Genomic DNA, 26,150 nt, shown 5'->3' on the forward strand with positions numbered 1-26,150 from the left:
TAGTTAAAACAAAAAGTTGGGTACAAAAAAATAAAAAAACAAAAATAAACAAACATGCTATAAAGGTCAGTTGTAAGATACTTTTAAACTTTTTTAAGTTGCTTTCAGGTCCTTGAGCAGGCCGTTCAAACAGCTTGGAGCAAAAGGGCTAAAAGCTGCTTCACTTAAGGTTTTAATCGTGCCCTGCAGAAAAACAATTAACAGAAAGAGCTAATTGCAAAGAAATTTAGGGGCCCACCTTCATGCGTTAAAACATTTACAGTTACTAATCTTGGCATGTAGAGCTTTAAAGAACAGTAATAGAATAAAAAATGCAAAAGCTATTATGCAGATTTTAAGCCTGCTTTGTGCTCTCCTCTGCCCTCAGGCAGCAGGTCTGGATCAACTGGAACTGATTAATTACAACTTCCTGGTGTGGACGTTTGCGATATCTCTTGTGTTTGCCTTAATCACATAGATAGTTTTGAATGGCTTTTTTGTTTTCTTTTGGTGATTCTGTCCTGGTACAAATCCAGGATGTGTTGTAGGTGTAGATATTAGGATTATGACAGAAATTGTGGGGCACTTGGCAGAATCTTCACCTTGACAAATGTGAGCAGATGTTGGCCAGAGAGGTCACGTTATGCACTCACAATAAATGAGCTGCTTCTCAAAATGAGTCCATGTGAGCAAGTGATTGCTTGTCTTGGAGGAAAAGGCTCCAGTGGAAAAAGTCACAGAGCTGAATCAGTCAGTTAAGTGAAAGCTTTTTATTGATAGGTTGTTGAAATGCTGGGCTGTGCAGGTTTTTAGTGTCCTGTTTAACAACATGCTAATTTCTGCTGAAACTTGCTCAAAGACACCCCAGGGATCGCCAAGGGGTGTGTTGTGCCACAGAAAATACTGTATATATAGATGACAGGTTGGTCATCGAGACAACAGCTCCTGACTGCAGCTGGAGGATCAAACTGCTACTTGCAGGACAACACAGCTACTGTGGACAAGCTTCTTGACTAACTTATACATATATTTAGTATTTATTTGAAAGGGAAGTTGGTTATTTGATCAGTGTACACAACAGAGATGAAGTGGGTTTTTTGCCTGATGGCTGCAGGTCTTTGCCTGTGTTTACAAAGCCATGTGGATGCTGGTGAGTATGATCAAACTAAATGAAATCACATAAGTGTGTATAAAAGAGTTTCCTGCTATCATTTGTTTTTTCATTTAGATAAAAAAGTAAAAGGAAGACCACAGATGAATATATGAGTTTAAACATAGTGTATATTAAAAATAGTGCATTGCTGAAATTACTGAATTGACATTGTACACGTGCAGAATACCAAGTCAACTTCAGTGATCTTTTGAAAAAAGTTAACTGTGAGAGGTGACTGGATTGTGTTTAAGACAGCAGAGAGCCGACTGACTGAAAGATGTTTTTGCCTTCAGAAACTCGTTTGAGCAGAAGTGCCATTGAGAAAGCTGTGATTGAAGCCAAGGACACAGTGGACTTGGCTTATGAGTACTCCAGAAGAGAGTGAGTGTACAAACCTGCTGAACTCTGCACACATTCTGCAGTGACAAACGAGAAAAGGCATAACACGAATACATGAAATACATTCAAACTGCAAGTTATGTGCCATCCAAAGCAGCTAAGTGCTCTTACGTATTCACACAACAGGAGCATTGAACGTGTGAGGAGGAATTCAGCGAGTCCTTCAGACGTCCTGCGCTTGTTGAAGCAGCCCCTTGGGCAAACCCGTCTTGCTGTGCGTTCTGCTGACTATATGCATTTTGCCGTGAACCTGATCAAGAGGTCTTTGGAAAGACATCAAAAACGTTCCATCAATGCCACAGGTGTGTATCCAAAATATATTCTTTTAATTTTCATACAAGTAGCTTCAAGTCAAAGCTAAGATGTCTATTCTTTGCCTCTGTTAATCAGATTTAATCTCTGAGGAGGACCTGCAGGTCATTGCTGACCTGACGGGCTGCTCTGCCCGACGTCGTGTCCCTCCTTGCAAGACGACTCCCAACTTAGACAAGTTTCGCACGATAAGCAGCGTCTGCAACAACAGGTGAGGTAGCAAGGTTAATGGGCAAACCAGCGACAAGCCTGTCTACAGTAGAATGACTGCTTAAATGTTTTGCCCTGTGGCGAGTGGATAGTTGGAGTGCTAACATTTCTTTTCAAAAATGGTGGTGGTAAGACTTGTCATATATTGGTACATGCTGTCCTTGGAACAGACAAGGACAAAGAAAAATAAAAGATGTTTTTTTTTTTTTTTTGCCAAGAAAAAACACCCGCTGGGGATCCTCCAACACACCTTTCACCCGCTGGCTCCCTGCCGAGTACCAGGATGGAATCTCTCTGCCTAAGGGCTGGGACCCTAGACGGACAGTCAACAGGCGACTTCTTCCTTTGGTACCACATTTATATATTCTCTATCAAGTATACTACGTATGCATGGAAACTGAACTCATGAGGAGTTGGAGAAAAACAATAGTACTGAACAATATACAGTAATAATGTCAAAACACATCTGCAGTGATACTTCAGGTATTTCCTCACTTGTAGTATTTCCATCAAGGCACTCATTGTCTGCATCCTGTCTCCAGGTGAGAGAAGTGTCCAACCAGATTCTGCGCATAGCAGACTACAGAGTGGAGAACGACCCACTCTACACTCACCTGGTGACAATCTTCGGCCAGTGGACTGACCACGACCTGACCTTCACTCCTCACTCTCCTGTCATCCGCTCGTTCAGTAACGGTATTGACTGTGACAAGAGCTGTGAGCGCACAGATCCCTGCTTCCCCATTAAGGTCAGTGTCATTACATTGGACAAGAACAGACACGAACACATCTAAAACTCAAACATACATAAACACAGAATGCAAACTGCCTCTTGTCCAAACAGATTCCCAGGCAAGACCCCCGCTTTGGCAGAAACTCAGAGGAGTGCATGCCCTTCTACCGCTCCGCACCAGCTTGTGGTTCTGGCAACACAGGCCACATCTTTGGTGCGAGCAATGTCCGCGAGCAGATGAACTCTCTCACAGCTTTCATCGATGTAGGCCAGGTATACGGTGCAGACGATACCAAGGCTATCTTCCTGCGGAACCTCTCCTCAGATGAGGGCCTGTTGAGGGTCAACACAAAGTTCACTGACAACGGCCGTGAGCTCCTGCCCTTCACCAACATGAGTGTCAACATGTGTGCCACACGAGCTCGCATCACTAATGACGTTAATGCTCAGGAGGTGCCCTGCTTTGTGGCTGGTGGGTGGCAGCATCCTTTAATCTCAGAATTATACAGTGCTTACAGCAGTTTCATTTTATATGTATACAAGTTATTGGATCTCAAGTATGATCTTTTTGAAGACAGTCAATTTATGACACATCGTAGTTGTCATAGTCAGCGCAGCTTACAATTTAGGTAAGGAAACCTTTAACTGCCAGTATTAAAGGCTGTCGTCTGCTTTGTTTCCCAGGTGATGAGCGATCCAATGAGAACATTGGTCTGACCTCTTTACACACACTGATGCTGCGTGAACACAACCGACTGGCACGTGCTCTGGCCAAACTCAATCCTCTCTGGGGCGGAGAGAGACTCTACCAGGAGGCTCGAAAGATCATGGGAGGATACTTCCAGGTCAGAGAGGGGCCTGGCTGCATGGACTGCAGAGATGGAGTAATGATATGTGGGTTGGATGGTATGTCCTTGCATGGTTCAGTTAACTCTTTTTTGTCTTTCAGGTTCTCACTTTCAGGGACTATTTACTCCACATCGTTGGTCCAGACTTCATTGCTAAGCAGCTGTCCACCTACCCTGGTTATGATGAAAACGTGGACCCCAGCATCTCCAATGTGTTCGCCACAGCTGCCTACAGATTTGCCCATCTGATGGTTCAGCCTTTCATGTTTCGCCTTGATGAAAAGTACCAGGAGCACCATGATTTCCCCAGCCCACTGCTGCACAAAGCCTTCTTCACACCATGGAGGATCGTCTTTGAGGGTATGGCCAAGATTGTTTTAACCACTGTACCACATAGTGGACAGAAAGACTCCAGAACAATCAGATGCAACTGCTGCAAGCTATGATATACTGAACATATACTAGCACTGATCAAGGATTGCTATCCATGCGACCCATCCATTTCAGGAAGTCAGAGCCTGTTTAGTTCCTCAATGCAAGAATGTGAATGTGGTCATAATTCTAGCAGGCATAAGTTAATTCAATATTAATATAAAAAATGTTACTAAACTAAGTTTTAAAATAGTCCAACTTAAATTGCTCCTATCTCATGTGCTTCTCAGGTGGTTTGGACCCAATCCTGAGAGGGCTGGTAGGCCATAGGGCTAAGCTGAACACGCAGGATCGAATGATGCATGATGAGCTGAGGGAACGGCTGTTTAAATTCTCCTCTGAGTTGGCGCTGGATCTGGCCTCTCTCAACATGCAGCGAGGCAGAGACCATGCACTTCCTGGTATTACTCTGATTTAATCTTTCGATTTATTTTCCGTCTTATGTCTCTAGAATTTTTCCTGCAGACATTTCAGATCACACAGCATGTTTATCACAGCAAGATTTACAAACCTGTGCTCCTTCTTAGGCTACCTCAAATGGCGCGAGTTCTGTGGGCTGTCACAGCCAAAAAATCAGAGACAACTTGCAAAAGTGCTGGAAAATGATAAACTGGCCAAGAGCTTGCTGGATCTCTACGGCAAACCTGACAACATTGACGTGTGGCTGGGAGGAGTGGCTGAGCCATTTGTCCGTGGAGGAAGAGTTGGACCCCTGTTTGCCTGCCTGATTGCCACTCAGTTCCAGAAGATCCGCCAGGGAGACAGGTAAGCAGACAGGAGGCACACCGGAAACTCTATAACTGACTGACCTGAACTAAAGATGAGGACATAGTTGTGGTAGCCACACTTTTAAACATTAACAAACTGTCACTTTCCAGACTTTGGTGGGAGAACGAGGGAGTCTTCACTGAGGCCCAGAGGGAGTCCCTGAAGCAGACATCACTTGCTCGTATCATCTGTGACAACACTGGTATAACTGAAGTACCAGAACAGCCTTTCCAATACACAACCATGTCCAAGTTTACTAAATGTAGGAACATCCCTGCCTTTAACCTCAGTCCATGGAAGGAGAATGTTAAGTAGAAATCCTCACTGCGGCAGTCTAACGACAGCTACACCTCACTGTGTAGGAAGAGACCTTTCTTCACATTGCTGCTGACCTACATGACTTCCTCATATTTCTAATGTTTAAAACTCGTGTCATTGGTTGATTTGAATGATCTCCACCGCTTGGCTCTCAAAGGTGAGACGACCCTTCCAACGAATCAGCTCAACATGTTGAAGTGTAACACAAAGATCACTCCCACGGTCAATGCCCAATAGACTCAATAGTACAGTTCAATATAAATTACTGCATGGACTATCATCTCCGAGCCATACACAGGTTGGAGCTGTTACCTATATGTTTACCTCACTGGTATGATAATAGCTCCAACCACACCTTATAACCACAGACAATGTGTACTGACAAACCTGCATATCTTGGCATTACCCTTTATGACTGTAGGTTGATATAGTGATGCAGTTGGCTTTCTTCAGGATGTACTGAAGGTTCCTGACTGTATCCAAAAGGCCAAAAAGGCCACCCAGCATGCAGTAGGCAGTCTGAGGGTTTATAAAGGGGGACTTTTGTGGTGAAATTCTGCTTAAAAATTCCACTTCGACTCAAGCTGCTGGGTCAGCTGCTATTGACTCAGGGGGTGTGTACTGGAGCACCATGCATCATTGTCATTGCTAACTGTGTATGTTTGTTTTTGCAAATAGCCATAAACACTTAACTACAAAGTTGTTGATCTGTGTGAAACAGGTAAAGATAAGTGCAAATAGAGCTGATTCATCTGTGGCTTTATTGTCTGTGTCCCGTAAATTATTAAGATAGTGGCAGCCGTGTAGAAGCTAGAGGAGAAGGGAGTGAAAAAGAATAATTTTGAATATGAACATAACCACGACAGCTGAAATAATTGACACGAAAAGCTCAAAATAAATATACAATATTTACCCTGATAGAAAGTGAGGGTTTAGTGAAGTTTTAAAGTAATGCCCCATAAGTCGTTGAATATATATGTTAAATTGTAGGAAACTGCATCATTTTTTTCCCCTCTTTTTTCCTCCCATGCCCCCTCCTCTAATTGTGTCACCCTCCTCAGAATTTTGCATAAGGCCTGTGACTGATGTGGCTGTTTTTAAGGTCATAGTGGAGAGAAGCTTTTTCGACTCGTCAGAAGGAAAAGTTCAGGTGTTACAGACAACATCAATGAGAGCTCTGCTCTTTTCACATGTGCCAGTGAACCGTGACAGTGTGGCAGTGAGCCATCATGCACAATGCCACACACACACGCACACACACGCGCACACACACACACACACACACACACACACACACACACACACACACACACACACACACAAACCTATTTATAGCAAATGACGATTGATTCTTGTCTTTGAATTTAGCATTGCATTTGGAAAAGCACATTTAATATTAAACTTATTTTTCTTTGTAATAATATGTTGTAGTTCACTTTGTGTGTGTGTGTGTGTGTGTGTGTGTGTGTTGGGTGGGGGCTTTTTGTGCGGGTGTGCAGCTCGACTAGTTTTCCCTGCTGAAGCACCTTACAGAATGCGCATAGCCTGTTTTTACTGAAACTAAGTTTTGTGACATGAAATGACATTTCACTTATGTCACTGGAAGGAACATAATTGTATGTTGCAGACGTGGTTGGAAGTCTTGCAGCGTGACGTGTGTTTTTCTATATTTGATAATTTATATTCCATATTTGTTCAGAATTTAATAAACGATGCAAACGATGGTATCTTCTGAATCACGTCACTGTATCAAATAGCTCACAGCATTCTTCTAACCAGCGGGTGACAAAGTGAGTTTAGTCACACACTCCGGTGTTTCAAGGTGGACAAGCAGTCATTATCACATGTGTCAAAAGGAAAATATGATGGGCTTATGCTTTTACGTAACATTACTACAGGAGGGTTTCTTTGTTGATACGGAGTTCAAACCATTGTGTGAAAGGTGTCAGACAATCCTGTCAAACTTTCCACACCAGGAACTTGACACACCTGTCACATCTGTTGTTGAGCTACTGTTTATGTAGCTTCAACGCAGTTGATTTCAGCTCTGTCTTAAAAAAAAAAAAAAAAAAAAAAAAGCTCACAAGCTGTTATTGCATTCATGTTTTATTATTTTATTAAACTTTTTGGCAGTGTATACATTCTTGCAGAAATACACAATATTCACATAACAATTTCCAGAAATACATTTTAGAAATTAATAAATAAAGCTACTGTGGGACAACAGCAGAAAAATTACAGCAACAGCTAAAATCAAAATTTAGAGATGAAATAACAGCTTTACGTCAACAAACTTTATGTCAACAAACTGTAGCCTTTGTCAACAAACTTCACGTGATGTGAAAGCTTTACTTATTTATTGTATGTGAAGGACAATCTGTTCAGGTGCATTTTATCTGCAAAAGCTTCACTCAGTCAGAGATAAAAGGTACCAGTGAGGTACTGCATATGAATTTTTCTTCGTTAACTGATTTTCGTCATCAGGCTCTGCACGTGTTCACGTAAAATGGGACGTTTATTGCGTCATTTGACTCAACTTCCGCACGACATGGACAGATAAAGGTCTCACGCTGCCTGCTTGAATCAAGAAGAACAGGTTGTAATGGAGAACTGTAAAGAATATAAAGCACGATTAAAGAAAAAAAAACAAACACTCTTGCAGCAAATGAGGCAAGAGAGGACTGCTGACAGAAAACCGTGTAAATTCGTAAGTTGATGGGTTTATTTTACCACTCAGGCCCGTTCATTTCTGACGCGACAGCTTGAAATTTGATTCAACATTATTCAAACATTATACTCAAGAACAGCATTTAAGTCTGACACTGCCCACTAATGAAGGATGTATATGGAAATCACTTAAGTCTTTGGCCAAATCAAAGTGAAATTAATTGTATTGCTTAGATAAAATGCCAATAGACGAATCAGTTCTTTAATCAGTGTGCTATTGGCTGCAGAATCGGCTGTGTAAAAAGGACTGGACAGCCAAACTCTGACTATCTGACTTCACCTCTCAGCCATGATGCAGGTTTGGTTAAAATTAATCCAATATTTGTGTCTGAGGATAGGGCAAACTGTCTGCATTGTGCAATTATAGATAGATAGATAGATAGATAGATAGATAGATAGATAGATATTTGCAGAACAATCAAATATTTTATGCAGAATAAAACATATCAAAACAAACCTAAAATGCGTGCCGTGAATAATAACTTAAAATGTGTCACTACAGGAGAGGATTTTTTTTCTTGTGGGTTAACGATTAAGACGTCTCGGTACACAGACCTTGAACTGGCTGTTTAACAACAAGGTAAACGGAGAGACCGTCTTTAATACACGAGTCGGCGTCGCTGCCAGACCGACCAATCAGATCGCTGCATTGACTAACATCACTCAAAACAATCAAACAAATATCATATAATCGCATCATGGCACCACGCGCCTCCATTATAGGAATGGAACAATTTATATCTCCTCTCCAGAAAAAAATCTGAAACATGCAGTTCAGATGGCGCACGGTGTGCGGGGACAGTGTTTGGCCCTCTCCTACACCTGCCGACCCAGTTTCTCACATTTTTTGCACTTTTGATTTGTCCAAAGCAAGATGTTGGATGCATTATTCCTGACTGCTACTTCCTCTGCCTCATCTCAGCTTCCTCCTTTTAACAACGAATGAACCAGATAAACATCTCACCATATATAGAGACCGACATTGACCTTCCGTGACTGCCCTCACTTCACTGCGACAGCTTGTTGTTTTCTTGATTAGCGCGCTCTTGTGAAGTTACTCAACAGGATGCTAAAGAGGAGGAACCAGGAAGACAAATATGTATTCATTGTCGGTGCAAAATTCCTGACAGCAAATGTGGCGTCAAGTGACGCGTCACTCACCTCTTTAAAAGCATGACAGCCATCAGGAGCAGCACTGGAAGTTCAAGCTGGATGCTGCAGAACATCAGAGAGGACGAGCATCACGTTTTTCTCAGGTTCATTTCCAAATCAAACTTTCTATATGCTGTTTGATTTCACACAATTAATACAGTTAATATGCTATGGTCAATAATAAGATTAAATTGAATTGTATTTGCTTTGTGCATCATATTTTTAGAAAAAAAAATGGAGATATTATATTGGTTTAAATTTTATGACCAGGGTGTGTGACTGGAGGATTTTTGTCTTTTTTTTGCAGAGATGAATCGGTTTCTGTGCCTGCTGGCTGCAGGTCTTTACCTGTGTTTCCAAGGTCAGGTGAATGCTGGTGAGTACAGTACTATCACCTTAGAATAGCTTTAGATGAATTTGTTGTTTTAAAACAATCTCCTCCACTTGTTAGCTTTTTTTGTACTGAACTTATGAGATCTCAAAGACATATTTATGTTCCATGTTCTATAAAATACATTGTAAAATGCTGTAATTGTGTGCAACCTTAAAATGATGGTGTCAGCATCGGCGTTAAGAGTGAACCGTACGGTAAATCCAACAAAATATGTCTTTTTGCTTTCAGAATCTCGTTTGAGCAGGGCTGTCATTGAAAAGGCAGTGATGGAAGCTAAAGCCAGCGTGGACTCGGCTTATGAATACTCCAGAAGAGAGTGAGTGTACAAACCTGTTGAACTGCTGTGTCAGTTCTTCAGTGATTGAAAAAAGGGCGCAGCAAAGATTTTTAAAAATTGCTGTTCAAGATAATCTGAATCGAGATATCTGGCCTGTCCACATGACGCAGGAGTCTTCTTCGTGTGGAGAAAAATTCAATGAGTCCCTCAGACACCCTGCGGTTGTTGAAGCAGCCTGTTGGGCAAACCCGTGTTGTTGTGCGTGCTGCTGACTACATGGATAATGCTGTGAATCTGATCAAGAGGTCTTTGGGAAGACGTCAAAAACGCTCCATCAATGCCACAGGTGTGTAGCTTTTACAGATGAACTCTGAACTTTCCCCCACAAATATTTGCGAACTGGTCACAACTGAGCTGCTTGTTTTTGACTCCTGTCACTCAGATCTGATCTCTGAGGAGGACCTGCAGGTCATTGCTAATCTGACAGGCTGCTCTCCTCGACATCGTGTCCCTTCTTGCACAGCAACTCCAACTTTAGACATGTTTCGCACCATGAGCAGTGTCTGCAACAACAGGTGAGACTTCTCATTTCCTTTCACAAATAAAGACAACAGATGTGGATAATTGCACAACTAACTTTTAGTAAGAACAAGTCAAATTCCTCATGATGTCCCTGATTTGGGGTTTGGCTTGGGCCCTTTGCTGTATGTTGCCCCTCCATCCATTTCCTTATATTTTCTTTTGCTCAATAAGGAACATTCAATAAAGGCAAAGTTCTGCAAGAGTCATCTTAAAAACAGAGAGGATTAACAGAGTACAACACTGAATTTATTTCTCCCACCAAGGCAAAACACACGCTGGGGATCCTCCAACACACCTTTCACCCGCTGGCTCCCTGCTGAGTACCAGGATGGAATTTCTTTGCCTAAAGGCTGGGACCCTAAACGGAGAGTCAACAGGCGAATTCTTCCTCTGGTAATGTGCTTCAGAGTATGATATTTGCTGAACACACAGCAAATGAGCTCAGAGAAAGAGGCACTTGTAGTTGCACAAGTCCTTTTTATCAAGGCACTCATTGTCTCTTGTCTCCAGGTGAGAGACGTGTCCAATCGGATTCTGCGCACAGCAAACTCTCAAGTGGACAACGACCCACTCTACACTCACCTGGTGACAATCTTCGGCCAGTGGACTGACCACGACCTGACCTTCACTCCTCACTCTCCTGTCATCCGCTCGTTCAGTAACGGTATTGACTGTGACAAGAGCTGTGAGCGCACAGAGCCCTGCTTCCCCATTAAGGTCAGTGTCATTACATTAGACAAGAACAGACATGAACACATCTAAAACTCAAACATACATAAACACAGAATGCAAACTGCCTCTTGTCCAAACAGATTCCCAGGCAAGACCCCCGCTTTGGCAGAAACTCAGAGGAGTGCATGCCCTTCTTCCGCTCAGCAGCAGCTTGTGGTTCTGGCAACACAGGCCACATCTTTGGTGCGAGCAATGTCCGCGAGCAGATGAACACTCTCACAGCTTTCATTGATGTAGGCCAGGTATACGGTGCAGACGATACCAAGGCTATCTTCCTGCGGAACCTCTCCTCAGATGAGGGCCTGTTGAGGGTCAACACAAAGTTCACTGACAACGGCCGTGAGCTCCTGCCCTTCTCCAACATGAGTGTCAACATGTGTGCCACACGAGCTCACATCACTAATGACGTTAATGCTCAGGAGGTGCCCTGCTTTGTGGCTGGTGAGTGGCAGCAAAACATCATGTACAATCCTTGAAAGTTATTAAGGACCAAAATCATTCTTTTTCCTCATTTTATGTGTTTTTTTTTTTTTTTTTTTTTTAAGGTGACGAGCGATCCAATGAGAACATTGGTCTGGCCTCTTTACACACACTGATGCTGCGTGAACACAACCGACTGGCACGTGCTCTGGCCAAACTCAATCCTCACTGGGGCGGAGAGAGGCTTTACCAGGAGGCTCGAAAGATCATGGGAGGATACTTCCAGGTCAGACAGGGGCCAGGCTGCATGGACTGCAGGGATGGATTAATGATGTCTTTACATGGTTCAGTGAGCTCAGTTTCTTTTTTGTCTTTCAGGTTCTCACTTTCAGGGACTATTTACTCCACATCGTTGGTCCAGACTTCATTGCCAAGCAGCTGTCCACCTACCCCGGTTATGATGAAAACGTGGACCCCAGCATCTCCAATGTGTTCGCCACAGCTGCCTACAGATTTGCCCATCTGATGGTTCAGCCTTTCATGTTTCGCCTTGATGAAAAGTACCAGGAGCACCGTGATTTCCCCAGCCCACTGCTGCACAAAGCCTTCTTCACACCATGGAGGATCGTCTTTGAGGGTATGGCCAAGATCTTTAACTTATTAGTCCTTTTCTAAACAGATAATGAATACATTTGATCAAAATTAATTCATCTCTTGTGCTCCTCAGGTGGTTTGGACCCAGTTCTGAGAGGGCTGGTGGGTCGCAAGGCCAAGCTGAACACGCAGGATCACATGATGCCCGATGAGCTCAGGGAACGGCTGTTTGAATTCTCCACTGAGTTGGCGCTGGATCTGGCTGCTCTCAACATGCAGCGAGGCAGAGACCATGCACTCCCTGGTATTTATACATACATATGCATTCTTTATGTTTAGAATTGATTTTGCAACCATATCAAGGCTTTTCAAGACACATTTTCATACTATGTGTCCTCTCTTAGGCTACAACAAATGGCGGAAGTTCTGTGGGCTGTCACAACCACGAAACCTGACAGAGCTGGCTGAAGTCATGAACAACACTGATCTTGCCAGTAAACTTCTGGATCTGTACAGAATTCCTGATAACATTGACGTGTGGCTGGGAGGAGTGGCTGAGCCATTTGTCCCAGGAGGAAGAGTGGGACCCCTGTTTGCCTGCCTGATTGCCACTCAGTTCCAGAGGATCCGCCAGGGAGACAGGTATATTAGATAGATAAGACCACATAGCTAAAGATGTCTACCCTGCACCTTTACATTCTCTTTTACATGACTTTAAATGATACCAAACTGTCCAATTCCAGACTTTGGTGGGAGAATGAGGGAGTCTTCACTGAGGCCCAGAGGGAGTCCCTGAAGCAGACATCACTTGCTCGTATCATCTGTGACAACACTGGTATCACTGAAGTACCAGAACAGCCCTTCCAATACATGAACAGCTCCAATTACACTGCATGTGCCAACATCCCTGCCTTTAACCTCAGCGCATGGAGGGAGGATGGTGAGTTGATGTCTTGGAATCCTCTCTGACACAGTTGACTGAAGATGATCAGTGGCAACATTAGAGTATTTTAGAAATACTGAATTTCCCCTTCATTTTACCTCTAGGACAACTGGCAGCTGCAACTGCAGGATCATCTGGTAAATCTATGACTTTATGTACTATCATCCATACATACTTGAGTTGATACACTAAAACTATTACTGAAGATTACCAAAGATGATCAGTGCCAACATTAGAGTATTTTACAAATTCTGAACTTCCCCTTTATTTTACCTCTAGGACAAGTGCCAACTACACCTGCAGGATCACCTGGTAAATCTACGACTTCATCCATCATCCATACATACTTAAATTGATACACTAAACTTATTACTTTAAAATACTGCAGTGGGAAGGTTCTGTTCGTATAATTGTACTCTTATTTTCACAGGATCCAGAGGAGCACGTGAACTGATCGACCCCACTGGATCTTCTGGCACTGAGGAGAAGGTTGCCTTCTCTGTGCGATTGAGCAACAGCTTCCCCAAAGGCGGTGTTCCCATCATCTTCAATTACGTCCTCTACAATGGACAGAACAGCTATGACACCAGGACAGGGTATTTTACCTGTGAGCATCCAGGTGTGTATGAGTTCCAGTTCTACTGTACCGTAAACCAGGTTGATGCTAGCGTGGATCTGGTGCATAACGGAGAGGTGATTGTGCATTCATTCACCACCGAACAGAACGGTTTCGTCACAGCCAGTGGCAGTGCGTACATTAAGCTCGTGAAGGGAGACCGGGTCTGGCTGTTGACCAAACAGGGTAGGAATGGTCTGACCAAAGACAGCTTCTTCTCAGGGCATCTGCTGTTCACTGAGTAGGCGACTGTCCTTGATACAGCTGCTGACCCACAACATCCTTAAAACACTGCCAAAAGTCTATTTTGACCTGTCATCTGGTCTAATATGCAACACTTAAATGCTAACGATAGTACAGTTTCCTGCACTGCACGACTAATAAAGTCTCTGGGAACCCACAAAGGTGTTCCAGATGATTCTGATTGGACCTTCAGGGCAGAGCTATGCTGGGCATTTGCTGAAGTCACCAATGTCTATGTTGTAGTAGGAATTATAAATGGAGAAGTCGCCCCTCTCTAAAGCAATTAAAGGCCAGATGACATCTTAAAATTGATATTTTTTGTATTGGACCTCCCTGACACAATGTTTGAAAACCATTATTTGACTGTTTAAAAGCTTTGCATCTAATGAAGGGCTGATATCTGCACTAGAAATGTAAAAAGGCAAAGCTGATTCTTCTTATAATCAACTACTGAAAAACAGTGTGAAGACGATTGAGTTGATATACAATACTTTTCTCTCTTTCTTTTGAATCAATCACTTACTGTTTTCTCGATTTATGTTTGTCTTTTCTAAAAAGTGTGCACTTAGGGTCATTTTTTACAGCCTGTGTCTGGTAAATGGAAGTAAACCATCAGGTAATCTTTCGGTAAGCTACAAATTAAGTAGATGTAATTTTTGGAACACACATTTGTTTGTCCAGAGTTTAAGTGTAAGACTTTGAGTCATTTGAACATTAATAAATGTTTGTCATACAGATCAACCTCTGCCTTTCAATGAAATTCATGATGATGTAGATCCACACCTCAGATAATGAAAACATGCTTGCACCTCACCCATAAAACCACAGTTGATGTTGTTCTTGAGCAAACAGTAGATGGCACTGACATACAATTTTTTTAAGGACAGGAAAGCGGGCACAACCCTAACTGCATACAGGACATAGTGGTGGTTCTCAAGTCGAACTGTTGATTTGTAGGTTTGTGGCCTACTGGTATCATTCCTAAATAAATAAATGAATTAATCATGAGTTTAATGTTTGCTTTAGACACACACAGACTTCATTTTGTAATAGTTTCGATTAAAGCAAAGCAGAGAAGAATCAAAATAAGCTGATTGCTTCACACCACATTAATGGGGGGTTGCTCGCAAAGGAGTGATCCAGGGTGAGCTTTGTTGTGATATCTGCAAATGTTAAAGAGTTATTTCAGCTTGTGTTTTCATGTGCACTGGCATCGCTGCTTGCAATATAAATGTTCATTTTTAACTATATAAAGGAACTGGTGACGCTTGCCAATAACTTTTTTTCTAACATTACTTAATGATAGCTGCATTTCATGTAGATTTGGGCCAGTTTCAGCTTGCTAGCTTGACTTTTACTGGCACAGAAGTCAATGTTCTTCGTCATATACTGTTATATCTAAGTTCTTGTCTGACAAATGTTTAAGCACTTCACAGCAGTATTTCTGGTGTCTTTTAAATCCATGTGGGCCAGGCACTTGACACGATAAGTAACATAACTAACTGGGACACTTAAATGAAAGGGACGCAGTATAAATCAGCCACAGCTGTGCTTTTTTATGCTGTGACAAGTCAAAATGTCTGCAGTGAAAGTGAAAGGTTGAGTGTTATTCAAAGTTTGGAATAATGTGTTTAGCAGATGTTGAAGGTAAACTATGTTGATATTATAGGCCTAAATCACCAGAAGGACAAAAATGAATAATTTTATGAAACTGATGAAAAAGCACTGCAGGTTGTAATAGAAATATTGTGACTTCAGTGACAGTTTTACTCCATTAATGACGCTTGCGTTACGTCCTTCTAAAATTCCTTACGTTTATTTCTCTGTAAGTAAATGTTTAAACTCCATCAGACCTTGTGTTAGAGATGCATCCAAATGTTTGTTAAAAGTTCAGCACATGATGGTTTTTGACATTAAGAAACGAGGCCGAAGGCGGCCACTCCGCTTTAATTGCAGATGCCGACACTCCCCGGGGGATCTCTGCATCTTTGCCTAAATAAGCAAACAAAAAACGAGCGTGCAATATATGACGATCGATAGGAGACGGTGTGGGTCGCATTAGCTCTGTTGTTTTCTACACAGTGAAGAGGAGGGACGGGAACCAGCTGCTGCGTCTCCAGCGCCCCCCAACACACACACACACACACACACACACACACACACACACACACCACGCCCCTCCTGACCTCCGTGGACACAGTGCCATCCACAGAGAGTGGCTCTGGGTGTCCCATGGGAGCAGGGGAATGCTGGGGAGGACGAGCGGCACACGATACCCCATTGTTTGGTTTAGCAGTCACTGATTCCCCCCCCCCCCCACCGGCTCACCTCCTCCCTGAAACACACGGGCTGACCGTCTCAGCGGGTTAAATTGATTAGAAAGACGTTTGTGGTTTGACTAATCCCCCATTTTCGCCCCGGCTCTCCGCTTCACCAAATTAGAAAAGCCACACAGCGAGTCTGAATGTGCGGGTTGTGATAATCACGGCCCGGCCCGTCGCACCTGTGGGCCTGAAGTTGGTCGGCAACATGAAATCAACTGCAAAACACAGCAAATGGATATGATGTGGGGACTTTATGTAGATAATTTCTAATGCTCTGTTTAAGTTTGGCAGTATCATAAATGAATGCTTTACATTGAACATTTAATGTAATATCAGTTCGTACATAAAACAGGTGAAGATTGAGAGAAATTAAGTGGAATCGGGCTTTTTAAACTGTATAATCTTCATTAAAGGGGTAATAACTGTGATTAAGGTCTTCATTGGGAAACGAGATTATGCTTTCTTCTGAAATAAACAAATACAGTGTATATACTTTTTATGAAATTGTGTTGCGCACATGATTCACTTCTTAATGAAATCAAACGTGCTTGTATCAGAAACCTATTCGATCTGCATTAAGGACTCATGTCAACTTGAAATATTCTTGTTGACTCAGATGTCTGATGTGGTGTCTGCCCGGCTGAGGCAACTATTGTTCAAATTAAAGTCTTATTAGATCAAACGGGTTTACCATCTCGCACACTCCCTGATAAACTGCAATGCACTGAGGTCAAATCCAAAGTTTTAAATTTGCCCATTGTTTTCCTCCTTGGTTGCTTTATAGTTTGCAGAGGAAGCATCAGAATCGTTGATTTCCTGCATGTATTCAACCATTCTGAGTCGATTACCCGAGTTTTTGAGCAAGGCATTGAAATCAATCGCTTGTCTGCGCTGGCTGCAATGTTCGTGTGGCGTTTCCCTTCCTAAATCCACACAAGCAACATATTCTGGAGAGCGCATCTCCGCGCTCCGCCTGCAAGTTTTGCAGCGAGTGGAGGAATTTAATAAAGTGTGTCATCATATATAGATTTTTCACGGTTAAGCAGAGCTGTCAATCATGTTAGAGGAAGTGTGTGAGGGACACGGCGACAGGGCGGAGACTCTGCAGCAGGATTCCCCAAGACTGCGCTCATAATTGGGGGAACATCTGACTTTGTCCCGCGCCGGCAGATGGTGTGTTGAGGCGGGATCCAAGGGGGGAGATTTACATCCATTGTCCAGGCGCACAAACTCCACACAGAGACAATAGTATCCGTAAGGGGCAAAGAACCAGAGCTGGGAAAAAAAAACTTTCCTTTTCAACGCCAGACGAACAGGAGCGGAAATTAATTTTTAGTCTGCAGCAAAAGCTCCAAAACATGATGTCGGCCTATCCTCGTTTTGTTAGGCCTAAACACAAAACGCAGATCCGCGTTTATCTCTGAAAATAATTCAAACAAAAAATGTGATTAATGCAAAATGTAGATCTATGAATTTACAATGTTGACAAAAAAACAGCAGAAATTGTCTTTAGGCTTGTTCACTGTTTTTGTTTATTACAGCCCCCTGTCTGTTTTACAGGAGCTTCATCAGGAATTAAATTAGCAGCTACAGAAACTTTAGACCGTATCCAAAATTATTACTTTTATGTCATTAGGTCTCTTTTTTCCTATACGCTATCCCTTGCCAGATAACGCTTCATCAGCGCTATTTGTAACTGATTTCATGACCGGTTTGGATTTGATTAGACAGTCTGTTGTATTGATTAAGAACTAATTTCGGGGACTGTCAGGCAGCGGTCCAAACGCCAATCAGAGCGCAGTCCTGTGCGCTGGCGGCGGAGATTGATGGACCAACCAGACGGCCATTGTTGCGACTGACACTGATGCGATGCCTCCTCAGCGGAATCACCGCGTTCAAAGGAGCAGACGGTCGAGCTGCTGAATGCGCGCCTGTCGAGAGCGCACTTGTGTTAAATTCTGACTTGAATGAATAGACCAAACAGGATTTGCTGTACTGACGAGTTGCAGCCCAGCGTGTACACACAGAAGAATTTCAACCCGTATTTTAACAACAAAACATTCAGAGATGAGAAAATATAAATCTAAAACATTTTGTGAGGCAATGAAAGCTTTTGTTCACAATTTTAAGGCTGGAAAATATTGATTATAAAGGCCCCCCCTTCTCACTCACGCACACACAAAGAGGACCTTTCATTACAATTTCACAGCAAATCATAGATTTCTTGTTTTAAGACTGTACAGATGCGTGTTTGTGCTTTAAAGTGTGTAAAATGTCGCGTTTTCTATTTATTCTCACCCCGGTCGAACTTAATGCGTGTAAAGTTTTGTTGCAAGAGTCACTGGTTGGATGCTGAATCTGGCAGAAGTCCAAACAACGGATGCACTTTACACCAATGAGAGCATCCATTTCAACAATCGGTCCCCCATATGGCACTAAGGCCCCTCCTCCACGCTCTATCCCGGCAGAGGGTCTCATTCATGCTTCAAGACAGCGTTCACTGCGAGCTTCCTGGCCCTCGGATCAACTGTTTTGATCCGATCTGGCCTTCTGACAAACGAAGACTTTCCTTACACACATATTTTCAAGAATATTCCGACACGGACCCGCTCTGAACTCTCTGAGGAGTTGAGCCCACCGAGCAGGTGACCGTTTGCGCTCGAACTGACGCTGGAGGTTTGCGCTTGGACAATGCTTGCAATTAGTGGGGGAATATATCTGTTATCATCGTTTCAGCCCTCAAAGAAAGTGTGAGTGGATTTTTCCAGAGACGCCTTCTGCAACATCACAACGTCGGTCATTTATTTTTCAAAGCTCTGTGAAAGCTCAGTTTTCTTGCGGCGCTCTGGAGGAGCGCAGCGCCTTGGGGGTTATTTGCCAAAGTGCTTCAGCTCTCCAACTCAGTTCTGTCTTAAGTTCAACAAAGTGCAACAAAACGACCAAGACAGGGCTTAAATGTTCGGGATCCAGGAGCATCTGATACGAGAAGTGAGCGGATTAAAAGAGAGAAGTCTTGGAGAGGAGATGGATCCAGTCCGGTCGTGGGTGCGTAATGTCGGGGTTGTGGATGCGAACGTAGCGGCGCAAAGGTACAGTACAAACCCAGCTGATCTATTGACATAACCATTACTCACCAGTTCTGTTAATCCGCTGCCCTCAGGCTTGTTAGCAACATGACAATTTATTTTCACGATCGCCAGCATGAACACAATTTAGTTTAAAAGGTGTGAATACTTAACTTACGAGCAGACGTCCTCTCAGAAAAGAACTGCAAACTACTTGTTGCAAAATATGTCAGAGTCCCCTTAAAAACTCAAACTTATAAAAAACAAAAAATCCTTAAATGCGACCAAAGAACAGCACATTATTGTTAGATTTTAAAGAGATAAAAGGAAAGTTCTGGTTATGTGCACAAAAGGAAACAGGGCCTATTTTGCCAAAACGCAAAACTAATAATTACAACTTTAACAAGAAGTCACACACGGAGCGTTTGAGTAGAGAATTTCCTCTTTTGCAAAAGGTCGTCTTTACTTATTAATTTTATTTGCTTATTTACACAATTAAATCTGAAATAATTCCTCAAAACCCATATGTGCTTAAGCTAAATTTATTTTTTAAAAAAAAATTTAAACATTTTTATCCTCACCGGCCACAAACTTCACCTTCATCTGTTGAAGAAACGGCTTTTCTATTGTTGAATCACTCTCCTGCTGGTCCCACACGGTTTCCCCCAGATGTTCAGTCATCGTCTTCACATGTTTCATTTACTTACCAACACACACACACACACACACACACACACACACACACACACACACACACACACACAAACACCTCTGTCCTCATGCTCCAAACAGACTGTGTCCAAAGTTTAAAAAACAGTAAACCTTGAAACAGCCATAAAAGCGCAGGAGCGTTTTCATTAAAAAATGGCAACAGGTTAGTTCATATAATACATATAATAATAGATATAAAATATAAACAGCAGATACTGTAAATGATAACGACAATGGTGCTTTTTTCGTAATGCATTTAGGTTATTTGATCGCATTAATTATTTTGTTGTTCATTAAAATGTAATTTAAAAATAAAGAATATAAAGAAAACTCGTAAATCAAGAGTCATGAGGACGTTTTCCTCGGGCTTTTTACATTTTTTTGTTGCACTTAAAAGGAACATTTATGGCTATCAAGAAAAAAAAATCCATAATCTGTTCAAGTTCGAGTTATCTGAAAAGAAATAAAATGTTCCCATTTTACGCTGAAGTTAAATTTACAGAGGCTCTCTGTTGTGCACATTGATTCACCTCCTCTGGCTGATTTGAGATAAAAGACCCAGAGTCTCCTTTGAGGGACCAATCCCAAACCTTTGATTTATTTAAATTCAACAGTCAGGAGCCTTCCACTCAAGCTGCTCCATTAAACTGATGATTCTGTTGGACTTTTCAATGTTGGAGCTAAAACACAGTTTCAACAGTTTTCTTTTTCCTGTGTTTCCTTTTTGCTTTGGTCTTTGTGCAATTTTTCCAGGCCACATTAGTTTATTGTAGACGGGTCAAAGGGCCTTCAAGTTATGGGAAAAACAGAATATTTACAAATGATCCGTCATTTTTTTTGTTATTTTTTTGTGATTGGTAATTATTGTGTGGATAAACTCAAGGCTTTAACAATTGGAGAATTAAAAAAAAAAAAACTTTGTAAGCAATGGGAGATTAAATGCTTTTAAAATGATTTTAATGTTTGAATAACTGCCTTTAAAGAGCCAGTAAATCAAACATATTTGAGTTACATATTAATGTGGTTTAAATTATTTACTGCAAACAGTATCTGCTCTTTAGCTTGTCTTTTATTTAGAATTCTGGTTACAGATATCTGATTGTAGACATTGTTAGATAGTAATTGAATTAAAAATAAGCTCTATATTTAACAGTATAAATCAGATTATTAAACAAAATATGAATGTCTGAAATATCATGACAGTAAGTGTGAGCTGACTGCCTCTTCCTGTTGTGTCCTCAGTGGAGTAGCTTTGTCAAGAGCCCACTTTGAGAAGCAGCCGCCCTCAAATCTCCGCAAATCCAACTTCTTCCACTTTGTCCTGGCGCTCTACGACAGACACGGCCAACCTGTGGAGGTGGAGAGGACGGCGTTTGTGGACTTTGTTGAGCATGACAAGGTGTGTGAGTGTTTCCGAGCCCTTTTTTTTTTTTTTTTTGAAGATGTCACCAATTCCCTGTGCAGTTTTCATCTTCTTTCAGAGGGACTTTCGAGCACCTAAAACCATAAATCTAAAGCAGCATCGGCTGAGAAACCGCGAGCAATAACACCAACAGAATGTATCAGTAATATACAGTATTTCAGCTGTAACCAGGTGCTCAACTTGAGCTTCCCCATCCCAAGTAAAGCCAAGCATATCGAACAGCTGACGGCTACATGTTTACACAAGCTTTACCCTCAATGAGCTGATGATGTGGGATTGAAAAAGAATATCTAATGACTAATTAGCAGCTTGCCTCATTAGGAGGACATCACTACTTTTTAAAATGCAAATTATGCTTGCTCCTGTTAAGTTATACAGCGAACTAATCATCAAAGTCTCTTTTCCTTCAGTCCCCCCCCCCCCCCCCCCTACTCTAAATACTGCTGTGGGGGGAGCTGGATTCCTCAGGTTGGACAAGACCAAAATAAGGAAGGGTGCACTGTGGAGACAGAGTTAGAAGGAGACTAGAGAGGGGAGACTGCCTGGAGCGGGAGCCTTATGCCCAGTGTTGATGGATGTTTTTGCCTTGTGGCGAGGGGGAGTGAGAATCTCCTAAACTGGCAACAGCTCTCCCCTGTGAGAAAGACAAGAGGACACCGTCCTGTCAGCTGAAGTTCAAACATAGTTTTGCTATGAATTTCATGGGCAGGGTGGGAGGGAGAGGGCGGGCGGCGGTGCTAATGCCAGGGCTGAAAGCTGTCAGTGTGCTCGCCTTTGTGCCACATAGGCCAGCGTGGAGTAATATGACGGCAGTGGAGGAGTTCATTTTCTGCATGGTTACCCTGGCATCTGTTTTTGCTTTGTAATTATGCAGAGGTAGAGCGATGGCATGGCGAAATGAATGTTCCTCTGTGTATATTTATAAAACTTATGAAGCCAGGCATCCATCTATCTCCTGATGTTAAGGCTCAATCTCACTTTTGATATTAAGTTTTGAGCTCTGTTACTTACCAACTTATCTTCATGCATCTTAATTTCCCCACTTCTTCTTCTTCCCCCCTTACAACTGTCTCCTTTTCCCAGTTTCTCTACCTCCCCAGCCTCCCTCGTTCTCTCTCCTCCTTTCTTGCTCTCGTCTCTGTGATGCCAGCCTCCTGGGTTATTGGACCAGAGAGCATTCCTTTGAGACCACTTAGAAAGACCAGTAGAGGTGGAGGAAGAGAAAGAAAGAGAAGGAACAAGAGACAGAGAAGGTGGGGGGGGAGAAGTGAGAGGCGATAGTGGAGAGCCTGGGGGGGAAGGAGGGATAGCAGAAAGGAAGTTTTTCTGTCAAGGTCGACTGCTGCTCGGTCTCACATACAGTACTTTCCACTCGCTGAAACACACTTTGCACACACACACACACACATGCACATATAACCATGCCTGTGCTACCTCATGGCGTGGAGGCATTTGATCATAAGGTTTTAGGAGTTCGTATCAGACACGATAGTTCAACCCCTACAAAGAACATCCGACTCAAGGTTAAGCGCTCAGCTCTAGAGCACAACCAAAGGTCCCACGTGGGCCTTGAGCCTACAACCCTCTGATCTCTGCTCCCAGGGAAGGACGAGCAGCAGGATTAGGGGAGACTCACTGATGCTCAGCTGTACTTATCCGTGCCCCAAATGTGCTTAACTGCATGCCCTGCGTTTGTCTGTGCGTCTGTCCTCTCTTTTCCAAGGAGCAGACGGGAGAAAAGACCAACAACGGCACACACTACAAGCTGCAGCTCCTCTACAGCAACGGTGAGTGGAGTCAAGCACGAGGTCTCAGATTATAGGTTGATTCTTTGCCCTTTGAGGTGTCTAATTTCATCATTTAGATGACAACGCCAAGGCCTGCGTGTAGCAGGAGTTGAAAAAGGTCAGCGGTGACACCGGCGCGGTAACATGACACACACCTTTCCACTTAACTAATCTTGCTCCACACGCACCTCTGCCTTACCTCGCCTCTCCTCTCTGAGCTCATAAATTACCTTCAGCTCATCGTCTAATCACTGGGTTTGTACAATTCAATGTTCAGCTCTGCAAGGAGCCACTTCTGGGCCCATGTATGGAGAAATGAGGTACATGTTGCCACCCCACCCTAACCCCCACCACCTCCCACCCCTCATCCCCCCTCCAACTCCTCCAACCCCCCATGGTGCTTCCACATCAGATCCGGGGATACGCAGAGAAATTCGGTTCCCATGAGCCACTGCTGCCCCTACTCTGCCATCGCAGTGGCACCCATGGGAGGGAAGATAAAAGACATGTTCCAGAGCAACCCCCTCATACACCCTCCATACACACACGCGCGCACATACACGTACATACAAGCACACCAAAAGCACTTCCTCTACATCCCCTCCTCTCATCCCCTTCCCCCAAGCGATATCAAAGGCATCTCAATCGAGACTTTGATGAGAGGAACACATTTTAAAAGCAATACTCTCCAAAGTCTCTCTAAAAAAAAAATCCTTGGGTAATGTTCTCTTCTCTCAAGAAGCAATTCATTACATGTCGTTTCTGTATACCTTGTGTGATTTACAGCGGAGGGTTTGAAGCATACAGAGGTTCAGGTGTTGGAAATCTCACTAAGAGACACACCTGATTACATAGAAGCAAGAGAAAACATTAAAAAGACATTTTCCCTTCAACTAAAGCCTTTAAGAAACTGATCAGGTGCTATTTTACCTGCTGGTGTAAAACTCTAATCACCACCAGACTCGTAAACTTTGGGGCTAAATCAGAAGTTAACTGAGAAACAGCCCCCCCTGCAAAAAAACAAAAAACAAAAAAAAAAAAAAAACCAGCTTGACAAATCGTGAGAATGGGCTTGTAAATTCTGGCCTCGAAGCAGAACATGACTAATAATCATCAAACATCAAATAACTCCCAATCCCCTCAGAAACCATCAGAGAGAAAATATGAACTGCATGCCAATCGTATTCCTCCATGTTGGCTGGACAGAGTTCAATGCTTTTTCTGAGAGCTTGTCCAGAGTTAGAGATAAAAAAAGATTAATATCATAAATCTTTCCATTTTATTTTGAGAATCTTCAGCACTGTGCACTTTTTTATCAACTGGTTCGAGTGTGTTTAGCAGTTAAACTGCAGTTTCCGCTGCTTCATCTGTGGTTATGTAGCATTTTGCAATTACAGGTGACTGAATCAGCCTTAATTCTCTGTTGTCCAGTCATGTGGAGGTTGTCTGCACAATAAAAATGCCTGTTTCTAGCAGGAAAAGAGATCATATGTTCAGTTTCTGTGGAAAATTTGTTTCATTTTGGAAAAATCCATCCTGAAATGCTGTTCATTTTCTTTTTGCAGGAGTGCGTACGGAGCAGGATCTTTACGCTCGCCTTATCGACTCTGTCACTAAACAGGTAGGTAAACTTTCCTTAAGTCGTCTAAAAGGGGGATTTAGCCCTCAGCTATGAAAGTAAAAGCTTAACTTATTTAACGTGAAACTGAATCTGTCCCATTGCTCCTTATTTCCTCCTCTTAGCCCATAACGTATGAGGGACAAAACAAGAATCCAGAAATGTGCAGAGTTCTGCTCACACACGAGGTTATGTGCAGGTGAGTCCGACACACACGCAGAAACACACACACGTTCATTGAAACCTTCACCCACGGGGACGAAATCCAAATATCCATTACTCTCCTTTACTCTGCTTTGTCTCAGCCAGCTTGAAATGTGGTTTTGGGACAACGCTTGGGGCTCAACTTTTTTGAGAACTAGACTGTGGTTGAAGGAAGTCTAGCCTGTCTGTCATCATCCTTGTTACAGTGGTAGCCCCCTGCTGCTTTCTGCTGTAACGCAGCATGTCACCGGCCAGCTCCTGTTTCTTCCTGGAGCTCCTCTCTCTCTCGGGCCTGGGGTTTTGCAGCCAGACCGCAGCTGACAGCAGCACACACACTTTAGGGGAACAATCTACCTTTCCTGCATTGAAATATAACTCCAGCACTTCTTTTTAGCCAAGACTTCATGTTTCAACTTTGTCAACATGTGATGACAGTGGTGTATTTTAGCTGTCAGAGAGTTGTTATAAAAGCAGAGCAAGTCTAAATGGTCTAGTCATGGCTTAGGGACCACAGGATTTTGGTTATGATTTGATGAATGAAGAACAGAGGTGAACAGGGGGTTATGGATGGAGAAGAAGCTGAAGAGAGTGGTCTGGAAGTGGGGCAGTGACCCAGGATTCGAGGGGCAGCAGGGGGAAGGATAGGGGGCTGGGACGTGGGGAGAGGGGCTAAGACAGAGTGGGGTTTGCCATTGTGTAGCCAGCAGATGCCCGAATGTGACTCACAGCTGGCTAATAACAGAGCCGAAGAGGCAGAGGGCAAGCGTCACAGCTGGGGAGTGAGGCCGTCTGACAGGGGGGCGGAGGGGGGCAGGGCAGGGCCAAGCTGGGACACGAGAGGGGTGAGGCGAGGTGTAGGGGTGGCAGATGGTTAGGGGTGGGGGCACTTTTGTTATGCAGTGAAGGGGACTTTGGGGAGGGGGGCTGGGTGGCCAGCAGGCTCCTCGGACAGGACTGCTGACGAATGGTAGGATGTTGTGGGACGGTGTGTGTGTGTGTGTGTGTGTGTGTGTGTGTGTGTGTGTGCGCGCGTGCTTGTGTGCATGTGTGTGCGTGTGCAATGAGGCTGCGTGGGGGTTGAGTTTGATTTCGAAATCAATGTGACAGATTGCCTGGCTGGCTTTTCACTTTTGAATGGTCTCTCACTGTTTGTAGGGTGGGTTGTTGTACCTTTTCTTCCTCTTTT

The 26,150-nt window shown here is 43.2% G+C and overlaps 3 protein-coding genes across 7 annotated transcripts in view; all 3 read left to right on the top strand.

Annotated features, from left to right (window-relative positions):
• The first annotated feature begins 1,062 nt into the window (after positions 1-1,062).
• Positions 1,063-5,149, top strand: LOC143320916 (eosinophil peroxidase-like). Its single transcript, XM_076730958.1, has 12 exons — positions 1,063-1,129; positions 1,426-1,513; positions 1,658-1,833; positions 1,922-2,054; positions 2,272-2,401; positions 2,596-2,802; positions 2,898-3,258; positions 3,471-3,631; positions 3,736-3,994; positions 4,297-4,467; positions 4,594-4,831; positions 4,945-5,149. Exons 1-12 carry the CDS (start codon positions 1,063-1,065, stop codon positions 5,147-5,149), a joined length of 2,196 nt encoding a protein of 731 aa, XP_076587073.1.
• A 3,919-nt stretch (positions 5,150-9,068) lies between these two features.
• On the top strand, positions 9,069-14,761 carry LOC143321469 (eosinophil peroxidase-like). 2 transcript variants are annotated; one of them, XM_076731842.1, is made up of 16 exons: positions 9,069-9,135; positions 9,339-9,407; positions 9,654-9,741; positions 9,873-10,048; positions 10,145-10,277; positions 10,548-10,677; positions 10,795-11,001; positions 11,097-11,457; positions 11,562-11,722; positions 11,815-12,073; positions 12,164-12,334; positions 12,435-12,672; positions 12,774-12,970; positions 13,078-13,110; positions 13,253-13,285; positions 13,404-14,761. In XM_076731842.1, exons 2-16 carry the CDS (start codon positions 9,341-9,343, stop codon positions 13,832-13,834), a joined length of 2,685 nt encoding a protein of 894 aa, XP_076587957.1. In that variant the 5' UTR covers positions 9,069-9,135; positions 9,339-9,340; the 3' UTR covers positions 13,835-14,761. The 2 variants fall into 2 exon arrangements, with proteins under 2 accessions (XP_076587957.1, XP_076587958.1); XM_076731843.1 differs by lacking the exon at positions 13,253-13,285.
• Positions 14,762-18,772: 4,011 nt separating this feature from the next.
• The window catches only part of ebf2 (EBF transcription factor 2), a 30,709-nt gene continuing 23,331 nt past the window's right edge, over positions 18,773-26,150 (top strand). For 2 of the 4 annotated variants that reach the window (XM_076730780.1, XM_076730782.1), the window contains exons 1-5: positions 18,773-19,245; positions 21,175-21,331; positions 23,079-23,142; positions 24,708-24,763; positions 24,886-24,959. In XM_076730780.1, coding sequence (XP_076586895.1) covers positions 19,112-19,245; positions 21,175-21,331; positions 23,079-23,142; positions 24,708-24,763; positions 24,886-24,959 — 485 coding nt within the window. In that variant the 5' untranslated portion in view covers positions 18,773-19,111. The remainder of the gene's footprint in view (positions 19,246-21,174; positions 21,332-23,078; positions 23,143-24,707; positions 24,764-24,885; positions 24,960-26,150) is intronic. The other 2 variants (XM_076730781.1, XM_076730783.1) reach the window with 1 other exon arrangement.

The sequence above is a fragment of the Chaetodon auriga genome, chromosome 5, assembly GCF_051107435.1.
Source record: "Chaetodon auriga isolate fChaAug3 chromosome 5, fChaAug3.hap1, whole genome shotgun sequence".
Classification (NCBI taxonomy): Eukaryota; Metazoa; Chordata; class Actinopteri; order Chaetodontiformes; family Chaetodontidae; genus Chaetodon; species Chaetodon auriga.

Bases quoted from the DNA above. Each gene is read 5' to 3' on its own strand.
- LOC143320916 (XM_076730958.1), top strand. From the start codon at position 1,063: ATGAAGTGGGTTTTTTGCCTGATGGCTGCAGGTCTTTGCCTGTGTTTA. The intron at 2,803-2,897 runs GTCAGTGTCATT...TTGTCCAAACAG, and splicing joins ATCCCTGCTTCCCCATTAAG to ATTCCCAGGCAAGACCCCCG. The intron at 4,468-4,593 runs GTATTACTCTGA...GCTCCTTCTTAG, and splicing joins CAGAGACCATGCACTTCCTG to GCTACCTCAAATGGCGCGAG.
- LOC143321469 (XM_076731842.1), top strand. From the start codon at position 9,341: ATGAATCGGTTTCTGTGCCTGCTGGCTGCAGGTCTTTACCTGTGTTTC. The intron at 12,971-13,077 runs GTGAGTTGATGT...TTTTACCTCTAG, and splicing joins CAGCGCATGGAGGGAGGATG to GACAACTGGCAGCTGCAACT. The intron at 13,286-13,403 runs GTAAATCTACGA...TTATTTTCACAG, and splicing joins TACACCTGCAGGATCACCTG to GATCCAGAGGAGCACGTGAA.